We start from the raw sequence: 14,503 nt of genomic DNA on the forward strand, positions 1-14,503 counted from the left end.
TATTTTCCCATGCATAATACATATTGTAGTACAATACTAAGAAGGAAATAACGCTCATGCAAAACTATCTATCTACTGATTTAGTTTATAACCCTATCAGTACAATCAGGTGTCCTTTGAAGATGTGAAACATTTGATCGTTGCACATCAATATAGATATTCATAATGTCAAAGGTCATATATGCAGATTGCAGGTAAGGTTTTGAATGAGTATGATAGGCATCATGTAGATCAGCGTTTAATGTTATGCATGTCTTTGTGAATTTATCATTTAAATATTTAAGGAATATGATACTTATGAATACAATTTTTGTTGTATAAGGAATCATTTTAATTGCAATTTATCATTCAATTACATAAAAATCTTTGACATCTAAAAGTCTTTGATCTGTTTAAATCTGTGTATACCATTATTAGACCATCAGTCGAGGATTGTCCCCTTACGTATACCTCTATCAATGTTAATCAATTAGAGTTTATTGTAATAAACTATAAATAGTAAATGTACCCAGCTTATATACATCACAGTGTTTGGCTGACAGACCAGTTGTAAAGGATTTCTTATCTTACAAATCTATGGGTAACAATAAACATGTATTTCATTTTACAAACACAAAACCTGTTCCTCAGGAAAGAGGAGACTAACCCTTGTAGCTGTGGGAGAAATTAACACATGTTTGACAAATAGATGATAGAACACATGACAAATACATTGTAGCTCACTTGACAGTTGTATTGTAACACACTTGATAAATACATTGTAACACACTTGATACATACATTGTAACACACTTGATAAATACATTGCAATACACTTGATAAATAAACACTTGATAAATACATTGTGACACACTTGATAAATTCATTGTAACACACTTGATAAATACATTGTGAAATGCATAAAACATTGTAATACACATATTAAATGCATTGTAACACACGTGATAAATACATTTCAATACACGTATTAAATACATTGTAATTCACTTGATAAATACATTGTGAAACACACGTTATAAAAACATTGTAACACACTTGATATACATTGTAACACACATATTAAATACATTGTAATACACTTGATAAATACATTGTAACACACATATTAGATACTTTGTAATACACTTGATTCATACATTGTAACTTGCATATTAATTACACTGTAATACACTTAATAAATACATTGTAACACATATTAAAAACATTGTTATATAATTGATAAATATATTGTAATACACATGATAAATACATTGTAATACACTTGACAGATACATTGTTGTAATTAATTTGCTCAATGTATACAACGCAACAAACTTTGATAGGTACATTGTAACAATTTGCTCAGTAGATACAATGTAACACATGTGCCGGATACATTGTGTGCTCTTCATTGTTTACAAATTGTTCTGTCATAAGGTACATCCTATGTAACGCTGAACTACATACAATCTCAGTAATGTTATGTGTTCGTGAGCAACAGGAAGGATAGGAGTGTACCACCGTGATCAAGTACACAATTTCTATTTTGTGATACTGACAAGCAACGTACATGTCTAGGTTGGTCTGAGTTCATCCATTCATATCATTTATTTGTTTATGTTACTTTATTGCCTTATACATTAACATGTTTGTACTTTCATTTCCTGTCTAGGACAAAAAAATGGGGCTAAAAACTTAACACGTCAGCTATTTGTATATTTGCCTATTTAGATGGAAGCCACGTTTCATTTATAATTGTTCTTTATTCAGTGACTGACTAGATAAGGGTTAACAGACACTTGTATGAGTTGTACGTATACTGTGGTGCTATGCTGCTGCAACCTCGAAGCAACAAAGTTTAGGGTGGAGGGTAGGGGTTATACTGGAATTTGTCAGTATAATGAACTATTCCAACCCTTGAATTGGAAGAGTTCGTATGTGTCTTCAGGGGTGAATGATCTATCAGAATGTTTATACATATATAAACACATAACTTTAAAACTTTAAATGAAGATGATGTGAATCAGTGGATGTGAAACTGTTATTACATTGTGACACAATATCAGAGTTATGTCCCTTTAGTCACTCGATCTGTCCGACATCGTATTTCTCCTACCAATTCAAGTAATATCATTCACAATAAGTCGCTCTATATAAACAGATTGTAATTTGGTTGTAAATGTTTCCAGCTAGCTGCAGTTTATCCTAAGGAGACTTTAGAAAGACTTTACATTTAGCTCTATATCTATTTTTTAGCTCACCTGGTCCAAAGGACCATGGTTAGCTAATGCCATACCACACGGTCCTTTGTCCATCGTCCATCCGTCAACTTTTCCTTTAAAACGCTACTAGTCCTAAACGGCCAAGTTGATTTTGATTAAATTCCGTCTGGAGCATCCTTCTGCCAAGGGGACTTAATTTTGTATAAATGGTGGGTGTGGCCCCCCCGGGGGCAGAGGGGCGGGGCCAAATAATGAAAATAGGGATAAAACCTTTAAAATCCTTCTACTACCATAGGGATAAAGGGATTTGATCCTAATTTACTCTGCAGCATCAGCTGGCTAAGGAGACTCACTTTTGTATAATCAGTGGGTGTGGCCTCCCTGGGGGCAGAGGAGGGGGGGGGGGCGCAAATAGGGGAAATAGAGGTAAAAGCTTTAAAATCCTTCTTCTATCAAAGGGATTAATAGGATTTTATCCTAATTTAGTCTGGAGCATATTTGGGCCAAGGGTACTCAATTTTGTATCAACGGTGGGTATGGCCCCTCTGGGGGCAGGGCCGAATAGGAGAAATAGAGGTAAAACTTTTAAGATCTTTTTTCTATCGTAGGGATTAGGGGATTTTTACCTTATTTAGTCTGGAGCATCCTTAGGCCAAAGGGACTCAATTTCATATAAACAGTGGGTGTGGTTCCCTTTGGGGCAGAGGGGTGGGGCAGAATAGGGGAAATAGAGGTAAAACCTTTAAAAGCCTTCTTCTACCGTCGTAGGGATTAAGGGATTTTATCCTGATTTTGTTTGGAGCATTCTTGGGCCAAGGGGACTCAGTTTTGTATACACGGTGGGTTTGGACGCACTGTGGGAAATAGAGGTAAAAAGCTTTGAAACCCTTCTTCTACCATAGGAAATAAGAGATTTTATCCCAATTTAGCCTGGATCATCGATCCTTCGGCAAAGGGAACTAAATTTGTATAAACGAAGGGTGAGGCCCCTCTGGGTGCTGAGAGTTGTGGGGCCAAATAGGTAAATTCAAGGTTTTAATCTTTAAAATCTTCCTTCTCCATAAGAGAAATATTATGTAATAAGAATAATTTCCCATGGTTGCTTTATTATCCAGGTGAGTGATACAGGCCCTCTGAAGGGCCTCTTGTTAAGGCAGTTCTATAAGATATGTTTGCTCTTTGTGTTATACAGATGGTGAACTAAGAAAGGTGCTGAACATTGATTACTGAGGAAGCTGATCAGGATGACATCCACGATACACGTATCCTACCTGTTGTTAATCGTCGGTATTCTAGCTTGGTGTGCGACAGCATGGGTTGATTCTACACCTCGTCGACCGAACCGGAGGAAGAACAAACAGACCAAACCAAACATTATAGTGATCATGACTGACGACCAGGACATACTTCTGGGTAAATTAGTACTTTCTCCCACCCTTCACAGGTGTGTCTTCCGTTTTAGCCGGGAAAGATCAGCTTGTCACCCCTAGGGGGAGACAGCCTTGTGCCGATTAGCACGTGTTCAATAGAGACGTCATTAAAATGTGTTACCGGTAATTGTGATGTTATGAAAATGTGTCACCGGTTATTGTGACGTCCTCAAAAGTGAATGACGATTATTCATACTCCACATGTGTTTTTGTTTACACTACTGTCAGTGGAGTTGTGACTGAAATAAAAGGATGGGAGAAAAATAATCATACCCTACCTTAAGGGTGTAACAGAGAAATTTCGGCAGAGCCTTGGGTTAAAAAAACAAAACACATCACCTCTCGGGCTGGAGATTTCTCTGTCACACCCTTAAGGTAGGGGAAGATTCTATTAGTCCTTAACAAGTGTGGGGATGGACACTGACTAGAACTGTACGTGGTCAGTCAAAGAGCTGTCTGTAATGTACAAATGATGGACACAGACTGTACATGGTCAGTCAAAGTGCTGTCTGTAATGTACAAATAATGGACACCGACTGTACATGGTCAGTCAAAGTGCCGGCTGTAATGTACAAATGATGGACACTGACTGTACATGGTCACTCAAAGTGCTGTCTGTAATGTACAAATGATGGACACTGACTGTACATGGTCACTCAAAGTGCTGTCTGTAATGTACAAATGATGGACACAAACTGTACGTGGTCAGTCAAAGTGCTGTCTGTAATGTACAAATGATGGACACTGACTGTACATGGTCACTCAAAGTGCTGTCTGTAATGTACAAATGATGGACACCGACTGTACATGGTCAGTCAAAGTGCCGGCTGTAATGTACAAATGATGGACACTGACTGTACATGGTCACTCAAAGTGCTGTCTGTAATGTACAAATGATGGACACCCTCTGTCACACCCTTAAGGTAGGGGAAGATTCTATTAGTCCTTAACAAGTGTGGGGCTGGACACTGACTAGAACTGTACGTGGTTAGTCAAAGAGCTGTCTGTAATGTACAAATGATGGACACAGACTGTACGTAGTCAGTCAAAGTGCTGTCTGTAATGTACAAATGATGGACACTGACTGTACATGGTCACTCAAAGTGCTGTCTGTAATGTACAAATGATGGACACCGACTGTACGTGGTTAATCAAAGTGCTGTCTGTAATGTACAAATAATGGACACCGACTGTACATGGTCAGTCAAAGTGCCGTCTGTAATGTACAAATGATGGACACTGACTGTACATGGTCACTCAAAGTGCTGTCTGTAATGTACAAATGATGGACACTGACTGTACATGGTCACTCAAAGTGCTGTCTGTAATGTACAAATGATGGACACCGACTGTACGTGGTTAATCAAAGTGCTGTCTGTAATGTACAAATAATGGACGCCGACTGTACGTGGTCAGTCAAAGTGCTGTCTGCAATGTACAAATAATTGACACCGACTGTACGTGGTCAGTCAAAGTGCTGTCTGCAATGTACAAATGATGGACACAGATTGTACGTGGTCAGTCAAAGTGCTGTCTGTAATGTACAAATGATGACACAGACTGTACGTGGTCAGTCAAAGAGCTGTCTGTAATGTACAAATGATGGACACTGACTGTACATGGTCAGTCAAAGTGCCGTCTGTAATGTACAAATGATGGACACCGACTGTACGTGGTTAATCAAAGTGCTGTCTGTAATGTACAAATAATGGATGCCGACTGTACGTGGTTAGTCAAAGTGCTGTCTGCAATGTACAAATAATGGACACCGACTGTATGTGGTCAGTCAAAGGGCTGTCTGTAATGTACCAATGATTGGCACCGACTGTACGTGGTCCGTCAAAGAGCTGTCTGGAATGTACAAATAATGGACACCGACTGACCACGTACACTCGGTGTCCATCATTTGTCCATTACAGACAGCACTGTGACTGATCAAGTACAGTCGGCATCCCCATCATTTGTACATCACAGACAGCACTTTGTCTGACCATGTACAGTCGATGTCCATCATTTGTAGATTACAGACAGCACTTTGATTAACCACGTACAGTCACTGTCCATCATTTGTACGTTAACGTACAGTCGGCGTCCATTATTAGTACATTACAGACAGCGCTTTGACTGACCATGTCCAGTCGGTGTCCATCTTTTGTACATCACCGAAAGCACTTTGACTGACCTTGCACAGGCGGTGTCCATTATTTGTATATTACAGACAGCACTTCGACTGACCATGTACAGACATTACAGACAGCACTTAGACTGACCATGTACAATCAGTGTCCATCATTCGTACATTACAGACAGCGTTTTGGCTGACCATGTACAGTCAGTATTTGTACATTACATACAGCACTTTGACTGCCCACGTACAGTCGGCCTCCATTATTTGTACATTGCAGACAGTACTTTGACTAACATTACAGGCAGCACTTTGACTGATCAAGTACAGTCTGTGTCAACATTTGTACATTTCAGACAGCACTTTGATTGACCATGTACAGTCACGTACAGTCTATGTCCATTATTTGTATATTACAGACAGCACTGTGACTGATCAAGTACAGTTTGTGTCATCATTTGTACGTTTCAGACAGCACTTTGACTTGTACATTACAGACTGTACGTGGTCAGCCAAAGTGCTGTCTGCACTGTACAAATGATGGAGACCGACTGTACGTGGCCAGTCAGAGAGCTGTCTGCAATATACAAATGATGGACAGTGACTGTACGTGGTTAGGCAAAGTGCTGTCTGCAATGCACAAATAATGGACACCGACTGTATGTGGTCAGTCAAGGTGCTGTCTGTAATGAACAAATGATGGACACAGACTGACCACGTACAGTAGCACTTTGACTGACCGCGTACAGTCGGTGTCAATTCTTTGTACATTGCAGACAGTACTTTGACTAACATTACAGACAGCACTTCGACTGACCATGTACAGTCACGTACAGTCTATGTCCATTATTTGTATATTACAGACAGCACTGTGACTGACCACGTACCGCCTGTGTCATCATTTGTACGTTAACGTACAAATGATGGACAATGACTGTACGTGGTCAGCCAAAGTGCTGTCTGCAGTGTACAAATAATGGAAACTGACTGTACGTGGTTAGGCAAAGTGCTGTCTGCAATGCACAAATAATTGACACCGACTATACGCGGTCAGTCAAAGAGCTTTCTGTAATGTATAAATGATGGACACTGAGGGTACATGGTCAGTCAAGGTGCTGTCTGTAATGTCTGTACATGGTCAGTCGAAGTGCTGTCTGCAAGGTACAAATAATTGACCCCGACTGTACGTGGTAAGTCAAAGAGCTGTCGGTGATGTACAAATGATGGAGACCGACTGTACGTGGTACAAATAATGGACCCCGACTGTACGTGGTCCGTCAAAGTGCTGTCTTCAATGTACAAATGATGAACACTGACTGTACATGGTCAGCCAAAGTGCTGTCTGCAATATACAAATGATGACACAAACTGTACTTGATCAGTCACAGTGCTGTCTGTAATCTACAAATGATGGACAGTGACTGTACGTGGTTAGGCAAAGTGCTGTCTGCAAGGTACAAATAATTGACCCCGACTGTACGTGGTCTGTCAAAGAGCTGTCTGGAATGTACAAATGATGCCACAGACTGTACATGGCCAGTCAAAGTGCTGTCGGAAATGTACAAATGATTGACACCGACTGTACGCGGTCAGTCAAAGTGCTTTCTGTAATGTATAAATGATGGACACTGTCTGTACCTGGTCAGTCAAAGAGCTTTCTGTAATGTATAAATGATGGACACTGAATGTACATGGTCAGTCAAGGTGCTGTCTGTAATGTTAGTCAAAGTACTGTCTGCAATGTACACATAATTGACACCGACTATACGCGGTCAGTCAAAGAGCTTTCTGTAATGTACAAATGAAGGACACCGACTGTACCTTGTCAGTGAAAGTGCTGTCTGGAATGTACAAAAAATGGACACTGACTGTATGTGGTCAGTCAAGGTGCTTTCTGTAATGCACAAATGATGGACACAGACTGTCCGTGGTCAGTCAAAGAGCTGTGTGTAATGTACAAGTAATAGACGCCGACTGTACGTTAATGTACAAATGATTACACAGACTGTACATCGTCAGTCAAAGTGCTTTCTGTAATGTATAAATGATGGACACTGAATGTACATGGTCAGTCAAGGTGCTGTCTGAAATGTCCAAATGATGACACAGGCGGTACGTGGTCAGTCAAGGTGCTGTCTGTAATGGACAAATGATGGACACAGACCGTACGTGGTCAGTCAATGAGCTGTCTGTAATGAACAAATAATGGATGCCGACTGTAGGTGGTTAGTCAAAGTCCTGTCTGCAATGTACACATGATGGACACTGACTGTATGTGGTCAGTCAAGGTGCTGTCTGAAATGTCCAAAGGAGGACACAGACTGTACACTGTCTGTAATGTACGAATGATGGACACTGATTGTACATGGTCAGTCAACGTGCTGTCTGTAATGTGCTGTCTGTAATGGACAAATGATGGACACAGACCGTACGTGGTCAGTCAAGGTGCTGTCTGAAATGTCCAAATGATGACACAGACTGTACACTGTCTGTAATGTACGAATGATGGACACTGAGGGTACATGGTCAGTCAAAGAGCGGTCTGTAATGTACAACTGATGGACACCGACTGGACATGGTCAGTCAAAGAGCTTTCTGTAATGTACAAATGATTGACACCGACTGTACGCGGTCAGTCAAAGTGCTTTCGGTGATGTACAAATGATGGCACAGAGTGTACATGGTCAGTCAAGGTGCTGTCTGTAATGTGCTGTCTGTAATGTACGAATGATGGACACTGATTGTACATGGTCAGTCTAAGTGCTGTCTGTAATGTCTGTACATGGTCAGTCGAAGTGCTGTCTGCAATATACAAATGATGGACAATGACTGTACGTGGTCAGTCAAAGTGCTGTCTGAAATGTACAAATGATGACACAGACTGTACATGGTCAGTCAAAGTGCTTTCTGTAATGTACAAATGATGGACACTGACTGTACGTGGTTAGTCAAAGTGCTGTCTGTAATGTACAAATAATGGACATAGACTGTACGTGGTCAGTCAAAGTGCTGTCTGTAATGTACAAATGATGGACACCGACTGTACGTGGTCAGTCAAAGTGCTGTCTGCAATGTACAAATGATGGCCACCGACTGTACGTGGTCAGTCAAAGTGCTGTCTGTAATGTACAAATGATGGACACCGACTGTACATGGTCAGTCAAAGTGCTGTCTGTAATGTACAAATGATGGACACCGACTGTACGTGGTCAGTCAAAGTGCTGTCTGTAATGTACAAATGATGGACACCGACTGTACGTGGTCAGTCAAAGTGCTGTCTGTAATGTACAAATGATGGACACCGACTGTACGTGGTCAGTCAAAGTGCTGTCTGTAATGTACAAATGATGGACACCGACTGTACGTGGTCAGTCAAAGTGCTGTCTGTAATGTACAAATGATGGACACCGACTGTACGTGGTCAGTCAAAGTGCTGTCTGTAATGTACAAATGATGGACACCGACTGTACGTGGTCAGTCAAAGTGCTGTCTGTAATGTACAAATGATGGACACCGACTGTACGTGGTCAGTCAAAGTGCTGTCTGTAATGTACAAATGATGGACACCGACTGTACGTGGTCAGTCAAAGTGCTGTCTGTAATGTACAAATGATGGACACCGACTGTACGTGGTCAGTCAAAGTGCTGTCTGTAATGTACAAATGATGGACACCGACTGTACGTGGTCAGTCAAAGTGCTGTCTGTAATGTACAAATGATGGACACCGACTGTACGTGGTCAGTCAAAGTGCTGTCTGTAATGTACAAATGATGGACACCGACTGTACGTGGTCAGTCAAAGTGCTGTCTGTAATGTACAAATGATGGACACCGACTGTACGTGGTCAGTCAAAGTGCTGTCTGTAATGTACAAATGATGGACACCGACTGTACGTGGTCAGTCAAAGTGCTGTCTGTAATGTACAAATGATGGACACCGACTGTACGTGGTCAGTCAAAGTGCTGTCTGTAATGTACAAATGATGGACACCGACTGTACGTGGTCAGTCAAAGTGCTGTCTGTAATGTACAAATGATGGACACCGACTGTACGTGGTCAGTCAAAGTGCTGTCTGTAATGTACAAATGATGGACACCGACTGTACGTGGTCAGTCAAAGTGCTGTCTGTAATGTACAAATGATGGACACCGACTGTACGTGGTCAGTCAAAGTGCTGTCTGTAATGTACAAATGATGGACACCGACTGTACGTGGTCAGTCAAAGTGCTGTCTGTAATGTACAAATGATGGACACCGACTGTACGTGGTCAGTCAAAGTGCTGTCTGTAATGTACAAATGATGGACACCGACTGTACGTGGTCAGTCAAAGTGCTGTCTGTAATGTACAAATGATGGACACCGACTGTACGTGGTCAGTCAAAGTGCTGTCTGTAATGTACAAATGATGGACACCGACTGTACGTGGTCAGTCAAAGTGCTGTCTGTAATGTACAAATGATGGACACCGACTGTACGTGGTCAGTCAAAGTGCTGTCTGTAATGTACAAATGATGGACACCGACTGTACGTGGTCAGTCAAAGTGCTGTCTGTAATGTACAAATGATGGACACCGACTGTACGTGGTCAGTCAAAGTGCTGTCTGTAATGTACAAATAATGGACGCCGACTGTACGTGGTCAGTCAAAGTGCTGTCTGTAATGTACAAATGATGACACAGACTGTACGTGGTCAGTCAAAGTGCTGTCTGTAATGTACAAATGATGGACACAGACTGTACGTGGTCACTTATTTCTAGAGATTATCTCAAGAATGTGTCCAAATTTTGCTGCTGGAAGAAGGGGTATTTAAAGTAACATTTGTACATTAATTCTTTCTTCCACAAATTTGCTTGTTATTATTATTATCCTTTTGAATCTACCGGTAAAATATTTCAGTACTGAATAAGCAGATTTTCACCATTTCATACTTAAAATTTTGTTTTTATTCACATGCAGATTGCACCGGTAGTAATGTTCTAGTGGCTAAGAAATGTTCTGTCTGTTAAATGCACATTTCTTGTTGTTAAGTTTTCTTAATATGTTACTGTACCTCTACCCCCTTCACCATTTTCAGGGTCAATGGAGGTCATGCCTAAGACCTTAAGAATTATGCGTGACCAGGGCCTAGAATTCAACAATTCCTTTGTGTCCTCGCCGATGTGTTGCCCTTCGCGGTCATCGTTCCTCACAGGACTGTATCCTCACAATCACAATGTGTACACTAACAATGAGAATTGTTCCGGGGACTACTGGATACAGAACCATGAACCGAACACCTTCGCCACCTACCTCAACAATGCAGGATATCGTACAGGTAAACACTTGTACCATGATGAATCGCTATTATTAATCCTCCAATGGTATTTCAGTGGACACTATAATTTGTGATTCGTTTGTTTGTTAGTCAGTCTCTCAGTGTATCTTTTTGTCCGGGCATATATATATCTCATATACTTCAGTTATCGCCTACAAATGCCAAATTTTATGTGAGTAAAGCTATAAGGATGGCACATTGTCACATACTGAAATCAGGTCTTGTGCATCGTTAGATAAATGAGTTATGGCATGGCCCATTGTTTATAACGGTGATCCATGAGTATTGGCCCTTTATTTTTAACAGTGATACATTAGTTATGGCCTTTTGTTTTTAACAGTGATACATGAGTTATGGCCCTTTGTTTTTAACAGTGATACATTAGTTATGGCCCTTTGTTTTTAACAGTGATACATGAATTATGGCCCTTTATTTTAACAGTGATACATGAGTTATGGCCTTTTATTTATAACAGTTCTACTTGAGTATTGGCCCTTTGTTTTTAACAGTGATATATGAGTTATGAGTACAATGAACACCATACATTGAATGATGTAAAAGTAAGGTAAAGTAATGTTACAACAGATGACCAGACTAGGATAGCTAAGTAGACAAATCCTAAAGTATGACTAATAACGACTGCAAAAATAGAGGGACATTATTATGGTTCTGTCAGGAAAATGCTTACAGAAAGAATGATGATTCACATTCATCACATGCTACCAGATGTGTTACGATGTTATGTTTTGTAAAGATAGTATACTGATTATGAATACCTGGTATCTATTTTAAAAAAGCACATTTTACAGCACACTGTTCCTATGAGTGGTCTGTATTGTACTGATCTTGCGTCCGACAGATGCTGTTACCTGGTTTCCTTAAATTATTGAGTGTGGAGAAATTAAATTATGTGTTAATTCATTATGTTCTCCACCTTTTGAAGTATGATAGGGGTTTTCTTATAACACTGATACGAGGCTAAGATTACTTGTTGTTTGATACAAACTTCTGGATTGAAATTGTTGACAATGTACCAGTAGCTGTAATAAACATTATAGGTAGTAGTTTGTCATGCTGGAAATTTTGTTGATCTCTCGTAGGTAGTTAGTGGTTGAACTCCAAACTTGACCTACATGGGGCAGTCACCAGGTACTGGCCATAGGTCGGTGGTTTTTCTCCAGGAACTCCAGGTTTCCTCCACCACCGAAACCTTGTACAACCTTAAATGACCATATATAGCCGTACAAACTAACCAAAAGTATATTTGCCAAGGGGAATAACTCTTATTCTTTATTGTTGCATGGTTTTGATGAAGTTCGTTTCCAACACCCTTAAATCCAGTAATATTTATACTGCTCCTCACCTTATTGGAGCTGCTAAGTTTTCCAGATATTAAGTTTGTCTTTGATATTGAATTGTTGCTGTTTTCAGGCTATTTTGGTAAATACCTGAACAAATATAACGGTTCCTATATACCCCCTGGTTGGCGGGAGTGGGTCGGACTGGTCCGCAACTCTCGTTTCTATAACTACTCCATCAACTTCAATGGGAACAAAATGGAACACGGTGACAATTACTACGGTGACTACCTAACAGATCTCATTGCCAACGACAGTGTGACCTTCCTAAAACAGAGCAAGGAGTACTTCAAACGCAGGTAAGGGCGGCAGTTATAGCTAGCAGGTAGGCCTGCAGTTATAGCTAGCAGGTAGGCCCGCAGTTATAGCTAGCAGGTAAGCCAGCAGTTAATAGCTAGCAGGTAGTCCAGCAGTTATAGCTAGCAGGTAGGCCCGCAGTTATAGCTAGCAGGTAGGCCCACAGTTATAGCTAGCAGGTAGTCCAGCAGTTATAGCTAGCAGGGAGGCCTGCAGTTATAGCTAGCAGGTAGTCCAGCAGTTATAGCTAGCAGGTAGGCCCGCAGTTATAGCTAGCAGGTAGGCCCACAGTTATAGTTAGCAGGTAGGCCTGCAGTTATAGCTAGCAGGTAGGCCTGCAGTTATAGCTAGCAGGTAGGCCCACAGTTATAGCTAGCAGGTAGACCCACAGTTATAGCTAGCAGGTAGGCCCACATTTATAGCTAGCAGGTAGGCCCACAGTTATAGTTAGCAGGTAGGCCCATAGTTATAGCTAGCAGGTAAGCCTGCAGTTATAGCTAGCAGGTAGGCCCACATTTATAGCTAGCTATAACTATGGGCCTACCACTTACCTGTGTAAGGTGTATACACCTTACACAGGTAAGTTATGTTTACACCTTACACTGGTAAGTTATATATACACCTTACACAGGTAAGTTATGTTTACACCTTACACTGGTAAGTTATGTTTACACCTTACACAGGTAAGTTATATATACACCTTGCACTGGTAAGTTATATATACACCTTACACTGGTAAGTTATGTTTACACCTTACACAGGTAAGTTATACCCACATTTATAGCTAGCAGGTAGGCACACAGTTATAGTTAGCAGGTAGGCCCTTAGTTATAGCTAGCAGGTAGACCCGCAGTTATAGCTAGCAAGTAGGCCCACAGTTAAAGCAAGCAGGTAGGCCAGTAGTTATAGCTAGCAGGGAGGCCTGCAGTTATAGCTATCAGGGAGGCCTGCAGTTATAGCTAGCAGGTAGGCCCACAGTTATAGCTAGCAGGTAGGCCAGTAGTTATAGCTAGCACGAAGGCCTACAGTTATAGCTAGCAGGGAGGCCAGCAGTTATAGCTAGCAGGTAGGCCAGTAGTTATAGCTAGCAGGTAGGCCCACAGTTTTTGAAATATTCGTGAATAAAACTTACAGGCATAGTTTGAGAAAAAGGGTAGGTGGGACAATAACATCATTTGCAGCTGCTTAAAATTAAACTTTCGAACACCTATAACTGATACATGACTCTCCAAAGGCAAAACTCAAACCTCATGCAGAAATATTGAATTTTGTTAGTATTTTATTTGACATTTTCGGATCTTCTGCCATATTTAGATATAAGTTTGATTGATCACATGCCCTGTGTATCCACCCACATATAACGACTGGCTAGTGGCTTTAATCTTCATTTCTGTTGATTGTCTTCTGTGACAGTTCAGAAGCCTGATATATATTGTTAGTTAATACACACTGTTGTTTGTAGGCCCGTACTTATGGTCCTCAGTACTCCCGCTCCACATGGTCCAGAAGACTCTGCCCCACAGTACCAGCATCTCTTCTACAACAACACCTTACACAGGTAAGTTTGTTTGTTTGTTTGTTTGATTTTGTTTAACGTCCTATTAACAGCTAAGGTCATTTAAGGACGGCCTCCCCTGGGTGCAAGATGCATGCGTGTAGTGTATGTGTGTGTATATTGGGAGGCTGCGATATGTTCGTGTTTGTCTCCTTGTGATAGCGCGAAACTGATGCCGACTTTATAGTGCTACCTCACTGAAACATTCTGCCGAAGACACC

General features: G+C 40.9%; 1 protein-coding gene across 5 annotated transcripts in view; it reads left to right on the forward strand.

Moving 5' to 3' along the window:
- The window catches only part of LOC110452854 (extracellular sulfatase Sulf-2-like), a 119,131-nt gene that overhangs the window by 66,687 nt on the left and 37,941 nt on the right, over positions 1-14,503 (forward strand). For 4 of the 5 annotated variants that reach the window (XM_021501572.1, XM_021501571.1, XM_021501575.1 and 1 more), the window contains 4 exons: positions 3,394-3,614; positions 10,833-11,072; positions 12,504-12,729; positions 14,190-14,285. In XM_021501572.1, the coding sequence (XP_021357247.1) occupies positions 3,446-3,614; positions 10,833-11,072; positions 12,504-12,729; positions 14,190-14,285 (731 nt within the window). In that variant the 5' untranslated portion in view covers positions 3,394-3,445. Of the gene's footprint in view, positions 1-1,421; positions 1,558-3,393; positions 3,615-10,832; positions 11,073-12,503; positions 12,730-14,189; positions 14,286-14,503 lie in introns of those variants that run through there. The other variant, XM_021501574.1, reaches the window with a different exon arrangement.

Source organism: Mizuhopecten yessoensis, unplaced genomic scaffold (assembly GCF_002113885.1).
Source record: "Mizuhopecten yessoensis strain PY_sf001 unplaced genomic scaffold, ASM211388v2 scaffold6919, whole genome shotgun sequence".
NCBI lineage: Eukaryota > Metazoa > Mollusca > Bivalvia > Pectinida > Pectinidae > Mizuhopecten > Mizuhopecten yessoensis.